The 17,358-nt window shown below is 37.5% G+C and overlaps 1 protein-coding gene across 1 annotated transcript; it reads left to right on the top strand.

Annotated features, from left to right (window-relative positions):
- Window positions 1-10,921: 10,921 nt before the first annotated feature.
- Window positions 10,922-15,808, top strand: LOC101679437 (putative protein FAM172B). Its single transcript, XM_004771993.1, has 2 exons — window positions 10,922-10,927; window positions 14,714-15,808. Exons 1-2 carry the CDS (start codon window positions 10,922-10,924, stop codon window positions 15,806-15,808), a joined length of 1,101 nt encoding a protein of 366 aa, XP_004772050.1.
- Window positions 15,809-17,358: the final 1,550 nt, after the last annotated feature.

Consider the following 17,358-nt stretch of genomic DNA (forward strand, 5'->3'; position numbering starts at 1 on the left):
ACCGGAAATCAGCCGCCCCTCCCACCTCACCCGGAAATCACTTCCTGGGACTTGTTTTCTCTGCGGCTTGCCACCGCGAGTACGTTTTTTGAGCAGTCTCTCTTAATATCTTTGCACTTATGGGAAAGTGAGGCTGCGTGCGTGGTTTTAGCCCGAGATCGTTAGAGGCTTTGTTTACTTTGAAGACCGGCTAGACCGAAAATTGAAAGAGGGGATTAGAAATTCCTGTAATTTAGTGGATCTCGCGAGGTCATGCAGAAAATTTAGAATAAAACGTTATTCCTTTAATTAAATTAAAATGTTATCCTTTTTGCAGTATCTCTTTACTCACGATCTCTCAGATATTTGTCCTCAAGGAGCGTCCCCAAGCTCAGTAAAGTCCCCTGTTGGTCTAGCTATTGGTTTAGCATGTGGAGTAGAAGTGTATTTGGTCAGCTGAGGAAAACATGTCATAGTAACGATCTCTTTAAATTCAAATTCGTCATTTTTTTTTTTCTTAATTTATCTGACAGACAGAGACATAGAGAGGGAACACAAGCTGGAGGAGTGAGACAGTGAGAAGCAGGCTCCCTGCTGAGCAAGAAGCCCGATGTGGAGCTCGATCCCAGCACCCTGGGATTATGACCTGAGCCGAAGGCAGACGCCTAACACCCAGGCGCCCAAAATTCATTTTTAAAGGCCCAGAAAAAAAGAAAAACTAGACCCCAATTTTTTAAAACATGAAATGCTGAGGTGATAAAAGTGGATGGGTTTAAACTGAAATTCGTTCAGCTTTTATTACAGTACTAAGGGAACTAGCCCAGTCCTCAATGAACTCAGTCTAGTATATTTAGACTGATTTACTTTTTTTTTTCAGGTCTTTCAAAGGGCCCATCAGTTTTGAAAACTGTCCTATTTTGTTGCCCACGATGTATACACTTTATTTTTAAATGTGGAAGCTGTAATCACAGTAAGTTAAACAAAATTCAGCAGAGCGGTTTAATCAAAGGCAAAGTGATATTGGAATGTTCCAAGCCAGAAGGGATCCTGGGGCTACATGAGCTTAACATCCTATCCCCTCCCCTCGATTCATCAAGGCCATAAAAGGGACTTGCCTAACTCACCACTAGAGCCCAGTCTTGTTCTTCTTGAGTCAAAGCCTCTTAATCACTCTGGGATCTGTGCTGAGGTATACTTAAGCCTCCAGATGCAAAAGCCTGTTTGAGCTCAGGGAAGTGTTTCCCTGGGAAGGAATAGTTGAAAGGCAGGAATATTTCAGGGCTTAATGAGATTAACATTCACTACAAAGGTTTCATTTAGAGACCCTATTTTATTTCTGTTTAACAAATCAGAACACTGCTTACAGAAGAATATCTCAATTTTAAGTTTCCTTACAAGTCAACTTTTTTTTTTTTAAGATTTGTCTTATTTTTATTTTTAAATAATCTCTGTAACGAACCTGGGGCTGGAATTTACAACCCTGAGATCAAGTCTCATGTTCCACTAACTGAGCCAGCCAGGTGCCTCAAAAATCAAACTTTTTAAATTGAGCAATTTAATTCCAGATTCAAACCAGCTTAATTCATTTGCCAATATTGTAGGAAACAAATTAACTGCAAAAGATGGAAATAGAGCTGAGACATGGGAACATAATACAGGAAAGTATAAGTAGGTCTTATCCACTTCTAGCAGCTTCCATAAAACTAAGTGGTTTTAAAGTTTAGCAGTAAGAAGTTAACTTACAAGAAATGAAATTATAAGAAATTAAATAATTCAGCTTGCAAATATATTCTTTAAATTTGTTGAACCAAATATACTATTTCTGCTACTTTAGAAAGCCAGTTTGTTTCTTTGAATTGGAACTTGTTTTGAATAACATCTAAAGATAGATGAACTTGAAGCTCAAGAATTTCAAATTTGCTTTTTTTTTTAAGAATTTATTTATTTATTTGACCGAGAGAGAGAGATCACAAGCAGGCAGAGAGTGGCAGAGAGAGAGGAAAGGAAGCAGGCTACCTGCCTAGCAAAGAGCCTGATGTGGGGCTCGATCCCAAGACCCTGGGATCTTGACCTGAGCCGAAGGCAGAGGCTTTAACCCACTGAGCCACCCAGGCGCCCCTCAAATTTGCTTTTTAACCAGTATTTTTACTGTTACAGTATTCATCTCTGCCTTATAGTTAACTACATTGCAAATAACTAAAGGACTAAAAGTTCACTTTTTGCTTTTGAGTGAGTCACTTAACAACCTCATTTTATCTTTTATGAAAGACTAGTTAAGTGATATTTTATAGTGTTTTACGATGCTCCAGTGAAAGTTTCCTCATTTTAAATAAAAATAAGACCCCCCCAAAATGATTGTCTTAGTATGTTTGGGAATTAGGTCATTTCTGTTTTGTACGTTGAGCTTACACTGTATAGAGCCTTTCAAATTAAAATCATTTGAGAGTGCCTGGTTGACTCAATGGATTAAGCCTCTGCCTTCCTGCTCAGGTCATGGTCTCAGGGTCCTGGGATGGAGTCCACATCCAGCTCTCTGCTCAGCGGGGAGCCTGCTTCCCCCTCCCCCTCTGCCTGCCTCTCTGCCTACTTGTGATCTCTCTCCGTGTGCCAAATAAATAAATAAATAAATCTTTAAAATCATTTGAGATTAGAAATTCTTCAGCCCTGGGGCGCCTGGATGGCTCAGTGGGTTAAAGCCTCTGCCTTCCGCTCAGGTCATGACCCCAGAGTCCTGGGATAGAGCCCCGCATAGCATGGGGCTCTCTGCTCGGCAGGGAGCCTGCTTCCTCCTCTCTCTCTGCCTGCCTCTCTGCCTACTTGTGATCTCTGTCTGTCAAATAAATAAATAAAATCTTTGAAGAAAAAAAAAAAAAAACAAGAAATTCTTCAGCCCTGTATTTTATAAGAGAGAATGGACAGGTTTTATCTCAATAGGTATGGTTCTTTAAGCGTTAAAAGTGAATTAAATTAGGTATTCATTGTATTTTTGTTCTAAACAGTGGGTATAGTGGGTACCGTTTTAATAGTTTCAAGACAAAGTGGCAGTGTGAAATTGATCAGCCCTTTATTTTATCCCTTGATTAACAATTTATTTGAAGAGAACTTAATAAAATTGGCAAAAGGCCCTTTCTCATCTCATGTGAATTAACTTTAAGTACAATATGAATGTAAAGAGGTGGGGTTTTTTTTAAGATTTATTTATTTATTTATTTATTTATTTATTTGAAAGAGAGAGACGGAATAGCAGGCAAGGTGGAGGAAAGGGAGAAGACTCCCCACTGAACAAGGAGTCTAACCTGGGGCTCCATCCTAACCTGAACTGAAGACAGACAGTTAACTGAGCCACCCAAGAACCCCTGTAATGGGTGTAGTTTGCCATGGTGAACATCTTGACTTCCTGTTTTAAAAACTAAACAATCTGGAACTTATCGTGGGCTCCAGGAAAGCCTAGATTTTGCAGAGATGTATGGAGTACTTTATTGTGTTGCTATTCACTTCATTTTCATTAGTAATTGATTCTTTTCTTTAGAATACTGAGAATTCTGTGAAGGAAATTTTTATTCCACATATAAATGAAGTGAGCTGTGAATCATGAAAAGACACATATAGGTTGTTTAGTTTTAAAGATATCTTCCTTTATAAGATAATCTGCCATTGTTAACTGCCCTGCAATGAAATAGCCTGTTTCCAGAATTTATGAAAACTTGCAATAATTCTAGGTATTCCAATAATTCTAGGTATAGTATACCAATAATTCTAGGTATTCAAGCAGCAGATGGATAATCTTTTGTCCAAAAATCTGTAAAAGGAATCTATGCACAACCCTTTAATTGAAGATCCCTAAATTTGGCGCTGGGGCTGAACCCAAGACATCTTGTGCATATACCACTAATTCCTTTGAAGTGGTCTATCTTAAAATGTAATGTTTACTCAGCGTTTCTGTGCCTTAATACATTTAGTTCTAAAAAAAAAAATTTCATGTTATGTTACTATTTTGTAAAACTGAGGCTTTAGGGTAGTCTCATCTTCTTTAGCCTTTAACTTTTGGTACCCACTTACCTCTAAATAACCAAATCAAGAAACATAGGCTCTAGGATGGACAAAGTCAGTAAATTCAAAAATCTAATGTTCAGAATTACTTGGGAGCATATTTTTCACACTACCTCCAGGTCCCACCTCAAAACTTTTAAATCAGAATCTCCTAGAATTGGAGCCTAACAATCTGTATGTTTAAAATTTTTCCCAGGAATACATATCAAGTAATTTTTTAACTACAAAACTGAACTACTAAACTATAATTTCCAGGACTGTTCACTTAGGAGATAAAACCATAAATAAATGCAAAGCAGTGATTACTATAGAAGTCCAGAATGGTTACTTTTGGAGAGGGATAAGCGTTTGAAGGAAATTTAGGGGTGGTTGGCATTGTCCACAGTGATTAGAGGATGTTTCTCTTTATGATTGTCCACTAAACTTTTTTTTTTTAACTCTCCTAGAAAATTCTGTTGCATACTCAAATTTGGGAAACCCAAGATTTGGTGACATCTGAGTTTTTCTTCTTTCTATCTTGAATATTTTGTTTTTTATATGTCTTTGCCTCAGGATTAAATTTGCCTCAGCAGATAAAATACAGCTATGTTAGTCTTTCCTAGGGAGAGGTAGGTAGGGAGAAAGAATACTAAGAGGATGGGATTTAGTTTGCTTTTTTTGAAACTTCTACATAATATCATTTCATTAGCTTTATCATTTTGTACTATTTTCTATAATTTACTAAATGGAGTGATAAACAGGCATAATTTCAGTAAAAAAAAACTTCATAATTGCATTCTGTGTTGAGAAAATAATAATGTTGCTTTCGTACCAAAATAGTCATTCTTTTCTTAAAATGTGTTTTAAAGGATTCTTTGTTTTATTTTTCCAAATAAATAAACAAATAAAATTATATTCATTTAAAAAGTATTTAGATACTTTTAGCATCCTTTATTCTATGCTTCCTAATAGCATAGGATATACAAAAGTCCTTAGGTATACCAAAGGACTATAATTACTATAATAAGATATTACTGTGTAATCAGGTGTTAGACCCTAACTTCTCAGATTTAAATTTATATTTTCTTCTCTCTCTCTTTCTCTCACTCTCTTTTTGGTGCTGAAACCCAGGAACAAAGTAAAATTATATTTTCATAAAAGCTTATTGTTTACCTGTGAAAAATGTAAAATATTGTTAAGCAAAACCATTTTATGATCCTAAATAGGAAAGGAGCTCCTTAAAAATCAAGCTAATTAAAATTATTTGCATCTGTGATTCGGTTGCCCCACTCTCTTGTCAAGTTCACAGAAATTAGAATGGTTTGGGGGCGCCTGGGTGGCTCAGTGGGTTAAGCCGCTGCCTTCGGCTCAGGTCATGATCTCAGGGTTCTGGGATCGAGTCCCACATCGGGCTCTCTGCTCAGCAGGGAGCCTACTTCCTCCTCTCTCTCTCTCTGCCTGCCTCTATGCCTACTTGTGATCTCTCTGTGTCAAATAAATAAAACATGGAACATTCTCCAGAATAGATCACATCCTCGGTCCTAAATCAGGACTCAACCGGTATCAAAAGATTGGGATCATTCCCTGCATATTTTCAGACCACAATGCTCTAAAGCTAGAACTCAACCACAAAAGGAAGTTTGGAACGAACCCAAATACATGGAGACTAAACAGTATCCTTCTAAAGAATGAATGGGTCAACCGGGAAATTAAAGAAGAATTGAAAAAAATCATGGAAACAAATGATAATGAAAATACAATGGTTCAAAATCTGTGGGACACAACAAAGGCAGTCCTGAGAGGAAAATATATAGCGGTACAAGCCTTTCTCAAGAAACAAGAAAGGTCTCAGGTACACAACCTAACCCTACACCTAAAGGAGCTGGAGAAAGAACAAGAAAGAAACCCTAAGCCCAGCAGGAGAAGAGAAATCATAAAGATCAGAGCAGAAATCAATGAAATAGAAACCAAAAAAACAATAGAACAAATCAACGAAACTAGGAGCTGGTTCTTTGAAAGAATTAATAAAATTGATAAACCCCTGGCCCGACTTATCAAAAAGAAGAGAGAAAGGACCCAAATAAATAAAATCATGAATGAAAGAGGAGAGATCACAACTAACACCAAAGAAATACAAACTATTATAAGAACATACTATGAGCAACTCTACGCCAATAAATTTGACAATCTGGAGAAATGGATGCATTCCTAGAAACATATAAACTACCACAACTGAACCAGGAAGAAATAGAAAGCCTGAACAGACCCATAACCAGTAAGGAGATTGAAACAGTCATTAAAAATCTCCAAACAAACAAAAGCCCAGGGCCAGACGGCTTCCCGGGGGAATTCTACCAAACATTTAAAGAAGAACTAATTCCTATTCTCCTGAAACTGTTCCAAAAAATAGAAATGGAAGGAAAACTTCCAAACTCATTTTATGAGGCCAGCATCACCTTGATCCCAAAACCAGACAAGGATCCCACCAAAAAAGAGAGCTATAGACCGATATCCTTGATGAACACAGATGCGAAAATACTCAACAAAATACTAGCCAATAGGATTCAACAGTACATTAAAAAGATTATTCACCACGACCAAGTGGGATTTATTCCAGGGCTGCAAGGTTGGTTCAACATCCGCAAATCAGTCAATGTGATACAACACATCAATAAAAGAAAGAACAAGAACCATATGATACTCTCAATAGATGCTGAAAAAGCATTTGACAAAGTACAACATCCCTTCCTGATCAAAACTCTTCAAAGTGTAGGGATAGAGGGCACATACCTCAATATCATCAAAGCCATCTATGAAAAACCCACCGCAAATATCATTCTCAATGGAGAAAAACTGAAAGCTTTTCCGCTAAGGTCAGGAACACGGCAGGGATGTCCATTATCACCACTGCTATTCAACATCGTACTAGAGGTCCTAGCCTCAGCAATCAGACAACAAAAGGAAATTAAAGGCATCCAAATCGGCAAAGAAGAAGTCAAAGTATCACTCTTCGCAGATGATATGATACTATATGTGGAAAACCCAAAAGACTCCACTCCAAAACTGCTAGAACTTATACAGGAATTCAGTAAAGTGTCAGGATATAAAATCAATGCACAGAAATCAGTTGCATTTCTCTACACCAACAGCAAGACAGAAGAAAGAGAAATTAAGGAGTCAATCCCATTTACAATTGCATCCAAAACCATAAGATACCTAGGAATAAACCTAACCAAAGAGACACAGAATCTATACTCAGAAAACTATAAAGTACTCATGAAAGAAATTGAGGAAGACACAAAGAAATGGAAAAATGTTCCATGCTCCTGGATTGGAAGAATAAATATTGTGAAAATGTCTATGCTACCTAAAGCAATCTACACATTTAATGCAATTCCTATCAAAGTACCATCCATCTTTTTCAAAGAAATGGAACAAATAATTCTAAAATTTATATGGAACCAGAAAAGACCTCGAATAGCCAAAGGGATATTGAAAAAGAAAGCCAACGTTGGTGGCATCACAATTCCGGACTTCAAGCTCTACTACAAAGCTGTCATCATCAAGACAGCATGGTACTGGCACAAAAACAGACACATAGATCAATGGAACAGAATAGAGAGCCCAGAAATAGACCCTCAAATCTATGGTCAACTAATCTTCGACAAAGCAGGAAAGAATGTCCAATGGAAAAAAGACAGCCTTTTCAATAAATGGTGCTGGGAAAATTGGACAGCCACATGCAGAAAAATGAAATTGGACCATTTCCTTACACCACACACAAAAATAGACTCAAAATGGATGAAGGACCTCAATGTACGAAAGGAATCCATCAAAATCCTTGAGGAGAACACGGGCAGCAACCTCTTCGACCTCTGCCGCAGCAACATCTTCCTAGGAACAACACAAAAGGCAACGGAAGCAAGGGAAAAAATGAACTACTGGGATTTCATCAAGATCAAAAGCTTTTGCACAGCAAAGGAAACAGTTAACAAAATCAAAAGACAACTGACAGAATGGGAGAAGATATTTGCAAACGACATATCAGATAAAGGACTAGTGTCCAGAATCTATAAAGAACTTAGCAAACTCAACACCCAAAGAACAAATAATCCAATCAAGAAATGGGCAGAAGACATGAACAGACATTTCTGCAAAGAAGACATCCAGATGGCGAACAGACACATGAAAAAGTGCTCCATATCACTCGGCATCAGGGAAATACAAATCAAAACCACAATGAGATATCACCTCACACCAGTCAGAATGGCTAAAATCAACAAGTCAGGAAATGACAGATGCTGGCGAGGATGCGGAGAAAGGGGAACCCTCCTACACTGTTGGTGGGAATGCAAGCTGGTGCAGCCACTCTGGAAAACAGCATGGAGGTTCCTCAAAATGTTGAAAATAGAACTGCCCTATGACCCAGCAATTGCACTATTGGGTATTTACCCTAAAGATACAAATGTAGTGATCCAAAGGGACACATGCACCCGAATGTTTATAGCAGCAATGTCCACAATAGCCAAACTATGGAAAGAACCTAGATGTCCATCAACAGATGAATGGATCAAGAAGATGTGGTATATATACACAATGGAATACTATGCAGCCATCAAAAGAAATGAAATCTTGCCATTTCCAACAACATGGATGGAACTAGAGCGTATCATGCTTAGCGAAATAAGTCAAGCAGAGAAAGACAACTATCATATGATCTCCCTGATATGAGGAAGTGGTGATGCAACATGGAGGCTTAAGTGTGTAGAAGAAGAATAAATGAAACAAGATGGGATTGGGAGGGAGACAAACCATAAGTGACTCTTAATCTCACAAAACAAACTGAGGGTTGCCGGGGGGAGGGGTTTTGGGAGAAGGGGGTGGGATTATGGACATTGGGGAGGGTATGTGCTTTGGTGAGTGCTGTGAAGTGTGTAAACCTGGTGATTCACAGACCTGTACCCCTGGGGATAAAAATATATGTTTATAAAAAATAAAAAAAAAACAAAAAAACAAACAAACAAAAAAAACAACTTCAAATATTTAAAAAAAAAAAAAAAAGAATGGTCTAGGGGCTGGGGCAAAGGGGAAATGAGGAGTTATCCCTTAATGGTTACCAGGTTAGAATTTTGCAGTATGAAAAATGTTCTATGGGTGGGTAGCAGTAATGGTTGCACAATAATGTGAATGTACTTAATGCCACTGAACTGTACAACTAAAAATGGTTAAAATGGTAAATTTTAGTATATTATACCACAAATTTTTAAATAAACAAGACCAATAGCCGTCCCTAGAACAAAAAGTAACAGCTATGTCAACCACCTAATCCAAGTTACTAGAAGAACCTAATTTACAATTCACACTAATGATTATATTCTATTCTCTATTATTCCATTCGATATAAAATGACTAGGCCATGTGATATAATACACTAAGTGTGTAACAAATGCCTTCACTAAATTTTTGGTGGATAAATGAAATAAACAGCTAAATATTATGCATTTATAAGATCACTGGTAAAAATGAATCTTCTCTGGGGCTCCCAGAGCTGCCTGAATTACTTTGAGCATGTTGTTTTACCTTTGAAAGCCTCACTTCTCTGTAAAATAAACACATTAACTAAGAATATCAATAACATGCTTCGCAGCTCTAAAAATCTTATTCCAAAAACTAAGCTGCCTTATTCCAATCCATTCTTTCAAAAACTAAAAAGTTTGATTTCTCTCCTTTATTTTAATGGACCATCTTGATTTGTAAAAGAGAAAACATACAGATGCATAGGATATTCTCTAAAAATGATTACTCAATTGACATTTATGAACTTTAAAATTATACAAGAAACCTCTAATTTTTTAAAAGCTTTGTATGTGTCTTTCTCCTGTATATACAGCTAGAGAACTTTTCTTCTTTACTTTCTTATGCCCTTAGCAAAAATCATAAAATTCTAACAATACTTAAGTGACTAAAATTCAGGTATTATTCCAAGAACTAGAGATAAGAGTAGCGAACAAAACAAAGTCTTTGTCCCTGCTCTCGTGGAACTTACATTCTAATGCAGGAAGGAGAGGTGGGAACAGAAAATAATTTTATGTCAGCTGGTAGGTATTAAGTGCTTAAGAGAGAGAGAGGCAGCAGAGAAAAGAAAGAACTAAAGAAAAAAGAGAAGGAAAGAGAGAGAGAGAAAGAAAGAGAATCATAGGGGAATGAAGAATTGGAGAGGTTTGCCCTTTCAGATAGAATGCTCAGATCTCTGATCAGATATTAAGTGGTCAGAAACTTGAAGGAAATAAAGCCTGATAGATCTCTAGGAGAAGAGTGTTCCAAGCTGTAGGCATAGCAAGGGGGAATGCCCTTAAATAGGAGCTTGCTTCACAGGTGGAAGGGGAAAAGGTCAGATGTGGCTAGAGTGAAATAAATAAGAGCATGGTGGGAAACGCACCTGAGAAAGAGCTAAGAACCAGATCATGCAGCTGGATGAGTAAGCAAGTAAGAAAACAAGGAAATGACATTGAGTAGCTAAGGACCATGTGGGACCTTATAGGTGGTGATAAGGACCTAGGCCTTTTTTTTTTTTTGCTTATTTATTTAGAGAGAGAGAAAGCACAAAGAGGGGGAGCTGCAGGCAGAGAGAAAAGCAGGCTACCCACTGAACAAGGAGCCCTTGATATGGAGTTTGATCCCAGGACCCTGGGATCATGACCTGAGCTGAAGGCAACCACTTAACCAACCGTCTGAGCCACCCAGGCATCCCAGGATCTAGGCTTTTATTCAGAGAGGGGAAACCATTGAGAATTTTGAACAGGGTGTGAGATCCAGTTTAGAGGCTTTGAAAAGATCATTCTAGCTTCTATGTGGAAAACAGACTGCAGGGTGATAAAAGCTTATGGCAAGAGATTGCATAGAAGACTTGATAATGAAGGTAAGAGTTGTGGGTGACTTGGACTAGGGTGGTAGAGGTGGAGGATGAAAATGATTCACTGACAGATATATTTCAAAAAGCAGAACTTAAAGATTAACTGATTGATTGGGTTGAATATAAAAGAGAAGGAAAGTTTGCAACATGAGTAACTGAAAGAATAAAGTTGCCATTTACTAAGGTAGTAACGACTAGAGAGAGAATAGATTGAAGAGGGTGGTTGGACATGTTAATCTTGAGATGGCTATTTGACATCTAAGTAAATATATCGAGTAGACAGTTGGATATGAATTTAGGGGAGAGTTACAGGTTAGACTATATCAACCAAGCAAAATATGCTAAAATAGATTCTAAAGAATTGTATCCCTTTTCGTTCTGCAAGATACTGTCTACTTTGCTCCTGGTCACCCCATCCCCACCTGTCCTTTATATATCTGTGTGCAATTCGGTTTTCCTAGTTTGCAAACTCTTGTTTTTTTACCCCTGAGAATTGTCTCTCAAACAACTAAGTACGCACTTAACAAAAGTGGAAAATAATTTAATGTTGTACTATATGCTATTAGAAAACACTGATTTTATTTTACTCTCTGATTAAAAGAACAGTTAAATCACTAGCTAACAAGACTCTTTGTCTAGTTCATTGAGTTTTAAATATACTTTATCTTTCTCTTTATTTCAGTATAGAAAAAGGTGGTTTTCAGCACAGCACATGAATAAACAGGGTATTTTTAAAGTTTGTTTATTTATTTAAGTAATCTCTACCCCCAACATGCGACACGACCCTGAGATCAAAAGTTGCATGCTCTTCTGACCCAACAAAGCAGACACCCGTAAGCACTATTTTAGATCTGAGAGACTATTGCTTTTCTGTGTAAACCTGGTCTTCCATGTCAAATTATAAAATAGACCTTCCTTTTCAGAGAGCAATTTGGCAATCAATGTCTGGTAAAGTGAGGGATGCTGATATAACCTAGAAATTCTCCTTTCAAGTATTTTGCTTAAGGAAATTCTTAATATGTGTACAAAACTATAGCTACAAAAATGTCCATCACAGCTTTGTTTATAATACTGGAAAATTAGAGTAACCTAAATGTTCTTCAACAAGAAAATAGTTAAACTATGGTATATTCAAACAATGGAATACCATACACAGATAAAAAGAGCGACCTAGAACTACATTTTTTAATATGGATAAGTATCACAATGTTAAAGTACATAGGGAAGGCTAAAAAGAATTATATATATGGTTTTTTATTTCATCTCAAAAAGGAATATCATCCTGTTTAATTTCACAGAACCTTTCATGTGTAAGGCACTGTGAAAGATGGTTTTTACCTATATTAGTTAATTTCTCACAACAGCCTTGTGAAACAAATGATGTTATACATATTTTGCATGTATTTATTTAAAAAAAAATCAATGATCTATGTGCCAGAGGGTGTTCTAAGTATTGAAGACATAGTAGTTAAATGAAATTTCTGTTCTACTAGAACTTTTGCTAGTGAGGGAAGTCATATGATTTACAAATACGGAAGCAAAGGATGCCTGGGTGCCTCAGTCAGTTTAGTGTATGTTTCTTGATTTCAGCTCAGGTCATGGTTTCAGGGTCATGAGACAAGGCTTCGCACTGGGCCTGGAGCTTCCTTAAGATTCTCTCTCTACCTTCCCCACTCCCCTCCCTCCCAATAAATAAAATAAAATGGTTTTTAAAAAATTTTTAACAAAAATATGCAAGCAATTATGTATTAAGTGGTGATGTGGTCTACAAAGAAAAATAAAGCAGAGTAGCAGGATAGAGAGTAATAAGGATCATTATTTTAGATAGCATAGATAAACTAAAATTCAGAAGCTGAAGAAACTCATAGAAGGTAAACAACCTGCTGAAAGTCACTCAATCTCAGAATCTGGAGCTAGGATTTAAACCTAAATCAATCTAATCCCAGAGGCTTCTCCTTTTATTTTTTTTAAAGGTTGTATTTATTTATTTGACAGAGAGACACAGCGAGAGAGGGAACACAAGCAGGGGGATTGGGAGAGGGAGAAGCAGGCTTCCCATTGACCAGGGAGCCTGATGAGGGGCTCGATCCCAGGATCCCAGGATCATGACCTGAACCGAAGGCAGCTGCTTAACAGCGAGCCACCCAGGTGCCCCGAGGCTTCTCCTTTTAAAGGATGGTTAGGTCTATCTATCATTTATACTTTGGAAAAAGACATTAATTATACAATAGTACCTGAGGTCAGCCACACTAGTAGCAAAAAAAGTTTTTAGTGGAACAGGAAAGAATAGAGAAAAGTCTAGATAAGCTGGGTACTTTGGACAACTAAACACTTACATAAAGTGCCAGTTACATATAGGAATCAGAAAATAATGGCACATGGGTGGCTCAGTTGGTTCAGTGATGGCCTTCTGCTCAGGTCATGATCCCAACGTCCTGGGATCAAGTTCCCTGTCGGGCTCCCCCTGTTCTGCAGAGAGCCTGCTTCTCCCTTTCCCTCTGCCTGCCAATCCCCCTGCTTGTGCTCTTTCTGTCAAATAAATAAATAAAATCTTAAAAGAAAAAGGAGTCAGAGAATAAGATTCAGAAAGTGAGAAAAAAGTCAAGAAAATAAAGCAAGCAAACACCATCTTAATTTTGCCTTAAGCCTTAATTTTGCCATCTAGAGTGGCACTAAAAATCATTTTCAGGGCTACTTACTGGAAGCGCATAATGGATTCTCCGTGTCTGTACTAAGAAATTAAGCAGAGAATGTATTCATGTACTTGTTAAGACCCTGAATTTTAGAGTCAAGACAACCTCATACCCAGTAATTTATTTTAATTAATAATTTAATTAATTTAATTAATAATCTTCAGGGCAAGCCACTTAACCTATCAATGTCTTTTCTTTTCCCTTTAAGCTCTGTCCACGATAACTGCCTAAATTAACTTTTTAGTCACAGTTTCTTTTTTCTCCTCAGACATCAAAATAAACATATCCTCTATCATAAGATAAATCGATCATAACCTGTACTGTTTCACATTTCACTCCCATTGCCATCCCCTGACATTTATTTAACAGCAAAATTTATTAAATGCTTACTGTCGAAGTAAACTAAGACCAACCAGAGGAGAAAAGCAAAACCCATTTATTCTGCGCTCACTGTAGCAACAGAGTCAGCCACCATCACTTACAGTTTGGCGAAGACTCAAAGGCAGGCAGAAAAATGGGAAAGCTTTATAGTAGAAAGTAGGGAAGGCTGTTGGGATGTCCTGAGGCCATTGACTGGGGAAACTGCGGGTGGGCTAACTAGAAGCAGAATATCTCCTGTGATTGTTTAGAGATGCACATTTGGCTCTCCTCTGGTGGGTCCTGAGTTGGAAGTGGGGATAAAAATTAGGAACCTTTTCAGTCCCTAGTTAAGTCCTGGTCATTTGGGGCCAGTTATAACAGAGGTTATTGTTTAGCTTCTCAGATTGTCACTAGAGGTAGTGGTCTGACTTTCCTACAACTCTGACTCCTAGCAGGCTGGCTTTCTGGGCTGTTTATTAGGGTTGGCTTCCTGGGCAAGATGCTATGGTTGTTGGTCTGTTCTGTCATTATGTATGGTCTGGCCATTGTCCCTTACTTTACTGTGTCTTACTACTTTGTATCATTTACAGTTATTTTGAGTTAAAGTCTTTAGTGTAAGGTAAAAAGGTAATGTCTTGGTGAAGTGCTTAATTTTAGCATGATTTCCCACAAGAATAATTTAACAAGCTGAAAATTTTATTTTTTTTGCTGCTGACATATTATTGATTTTCACTTTCAGTGGTTACCAGTGACTCAGGAGCTGAGCTTCCAAAAGTTGATTGAACAATCTGACTTACTAGAAGAACTTAAATATGACTTCAATGAAAAAGCTGAATTGAGACACACTGAGACACAAAGGCCTTTTGTCTTTAACTATTATAAAAATGTCCTTGAGAGGAATAGCAAGCGCTACCAAGCCCTTGGCCATTTGCTTGCACAATATATTTATGAGCTTCTGGAGAAAGTGTGCAAATTACAAAAAGTGTATATCCCAACAGAGGCTGATAAGGAGCCAAGAAGCTTCTTTTTCATGAGTGAGAGAGCATTAACAAGTCATCATTCTGTGCTTCTTGTCCTTCTTCAAGACCATGGGGCCTTTAGAGCTGGTCAGTGGAGTCAGCAAGCAATAATACATCATGGTCTCCAACATGGAAGTCAGATACCATGTATTCAGATGGCGTTGCAGGCACATTATGATGTAATTGTGCTAAACCCCAATGACAATTTTGTGGACCTAAAGATGGAGAATGAGTGGAAAGGTCTTTTAACACAAAATATGGGGTCCTCTTCCCTAAAAATCGTTCAGGCAGAGAATTTTTTCTCTCTCCAGCAACCCCTCCAGTGTATCCCTAAAAGATGCAGCAACACCCCTGAAGAACACGTGGCTTACATTTGGGATTACTTCATCTCAAAGACCGAAGGAAAGGATGTTGCCTTCATTGTACATGGTTATGGAGGCTTGGTTTTTATGGACTTACTTGTTCGTAGAAAGTGGGAAGTGATGAACAAAGTATATGCTGTTGCACTCATTGACTCTGAACATCATGTAGGACATCAGCTGGGAAGTGATGTACAGTTATTAGCCTGGATAAAGCACCATTGTCGTGAATGGGTGACAAGTCCCAAGCCTTTGGATAAACCTGCAACTACTGTTTTAAGAAAGGAGTTTCCTATGGTTTCTGCTGGTACAGAAAAACACAACCTAGCCCCTTCCTCTAGCCTCCAGTCTATTTTTAAATACTTTAAAAAAGCTTTGAAAGCCAAAACAACTATTAATTATTCTCGAGTACCAATAGTAACAAGAAGCTGCACAAAAAGAAAGCAAAGTGCTTAAGTTGCTTTTTGTCATCTAAGATTTTTTTTTTGTCTTACTGAAATGTTGCTAATGTAGATGCTAGAAGAAAAAGAATACTTTACAGTATTATGTTATGAAACCAATATACTCAGTGTTATATTCTGGCTTGAGGTTTGATTTGTTACTTTCTTTGAAAAGTGAATATGTTCTCTTTCATAGCCTATTGATGAACAGTCAGTACCAAAATTAATATTTTAGAGTATTATTCAAGTTAGAGGATCTTTTGAAAATATCTCTTATGATTTAATAGACTATAGTTGATATAGATTAAATACTAAGTCTTTGATTTCTATGTTGTTAATGCTATATTAAAACTATAAATGAACATAAAAATTATCATAAACTCTTTCTTTTATATCTTTGTGTTCTTTTCCTTAAATTTATTAGTCTTCTGTTCAAATGAATTAAAGGTATTTACTCACACTTTCAGCTAATATTTGAGTCTCCACTGTGTCCCTGTCAATTGTAGCTGTTCAGGACACCAGCAAATAAGGCCAGCATTGCATTTACATTTATGGAGTTTACAATGAACAACAAATTGCAAGTGTGACGAGTGCTCAGAAAATATAAGGTGCCATGGAATATCTAGTATGAAAGCTGACAGCCTTGGGGGCCAGGGAATGCCTCCCTGAGAAAATGATGCTTAGTTTAAATGATGCTTAGAAATTAGGTGAGAAAACAAATTCATAGGCAAGGGAACAGCATATGCAAAAGACTTGATGTGGGAGAAAGAAGTCCAGTTCAGTTGAAGTTTAAAAATTATGGGTGAGTAGTGTTAAAGAAAAAAATTCATGACATTTGTTAAAGACATAAGGAAGACTTTATTCAGGAAGGATTATTGCAGTGGGGTTTTGCAGTAAGGGAGAGAGATCAGGCTCAACTTCTGATTCAACAAGGATAATTGAGGGGGGTAAACCTTATAGCCAAAGTGTAGGGTGAGGGTCAGTGAGTGGAAAATTAGCTAAGAGGAAACATCAGGCATAAGAGAGATTCTTAATAGACTGACTCAACATAATTCTTACTGAAGGCAAGCCAGGATGATAACATCCTAGAGGATGAGGAATTTTACCAGATCCTGAGGATGATCAGATGCCAAAGATGGGAGATTTTCACTAACTGACAGCAGAATGCTTGCTAAGCCTGGATTAAGTGATGACGACAGCAAAAAAAACTGGACTAGTGGACCAAGGATGGAGTCCAACACTGGAGCCTAGTTGAGAAGAGGGCTTATGGGAGCCAGGCTCAGATCTGGTCAAGGAGAAAAGTTTTGTCTGTAGTTGGAAACTTAAGTTAGAGAAATAAACAGAGGCAGTTTGCTCAAGGCTGCAAGGTCCTTTGGTTATGATTTTCAACTTTATTCTCATAACAATAGAAAACATTGGATGATTTTAAACAGAAGTATATTCTCAGCTTAACATATTATAAAGAATATCCTGATTGCACTTCAGGGAATAGATTAGAGGAAGGACAAGCTTGGAGGCTGGGAGACCAAATTAAATTTTGGTAGTAGTCTGAGAAATACTTGATAC

Source organism: Mustela putorius, unplaced genomic scaffold (assembly GCF_011764305.1).
Source record: "Mustela putorius furo isolate JIRA1106 unplaced genomic scaffold, ASM1176430v1.1 tig00003834_pilon_pilon_pilon, whole genome shotgun sequence".
Lineage (NCBI taxonomy): Eukaryota > Metazoa > Chordata > Mammalia > Carnivora > Mustelidae > Mustela > Mustela putorius.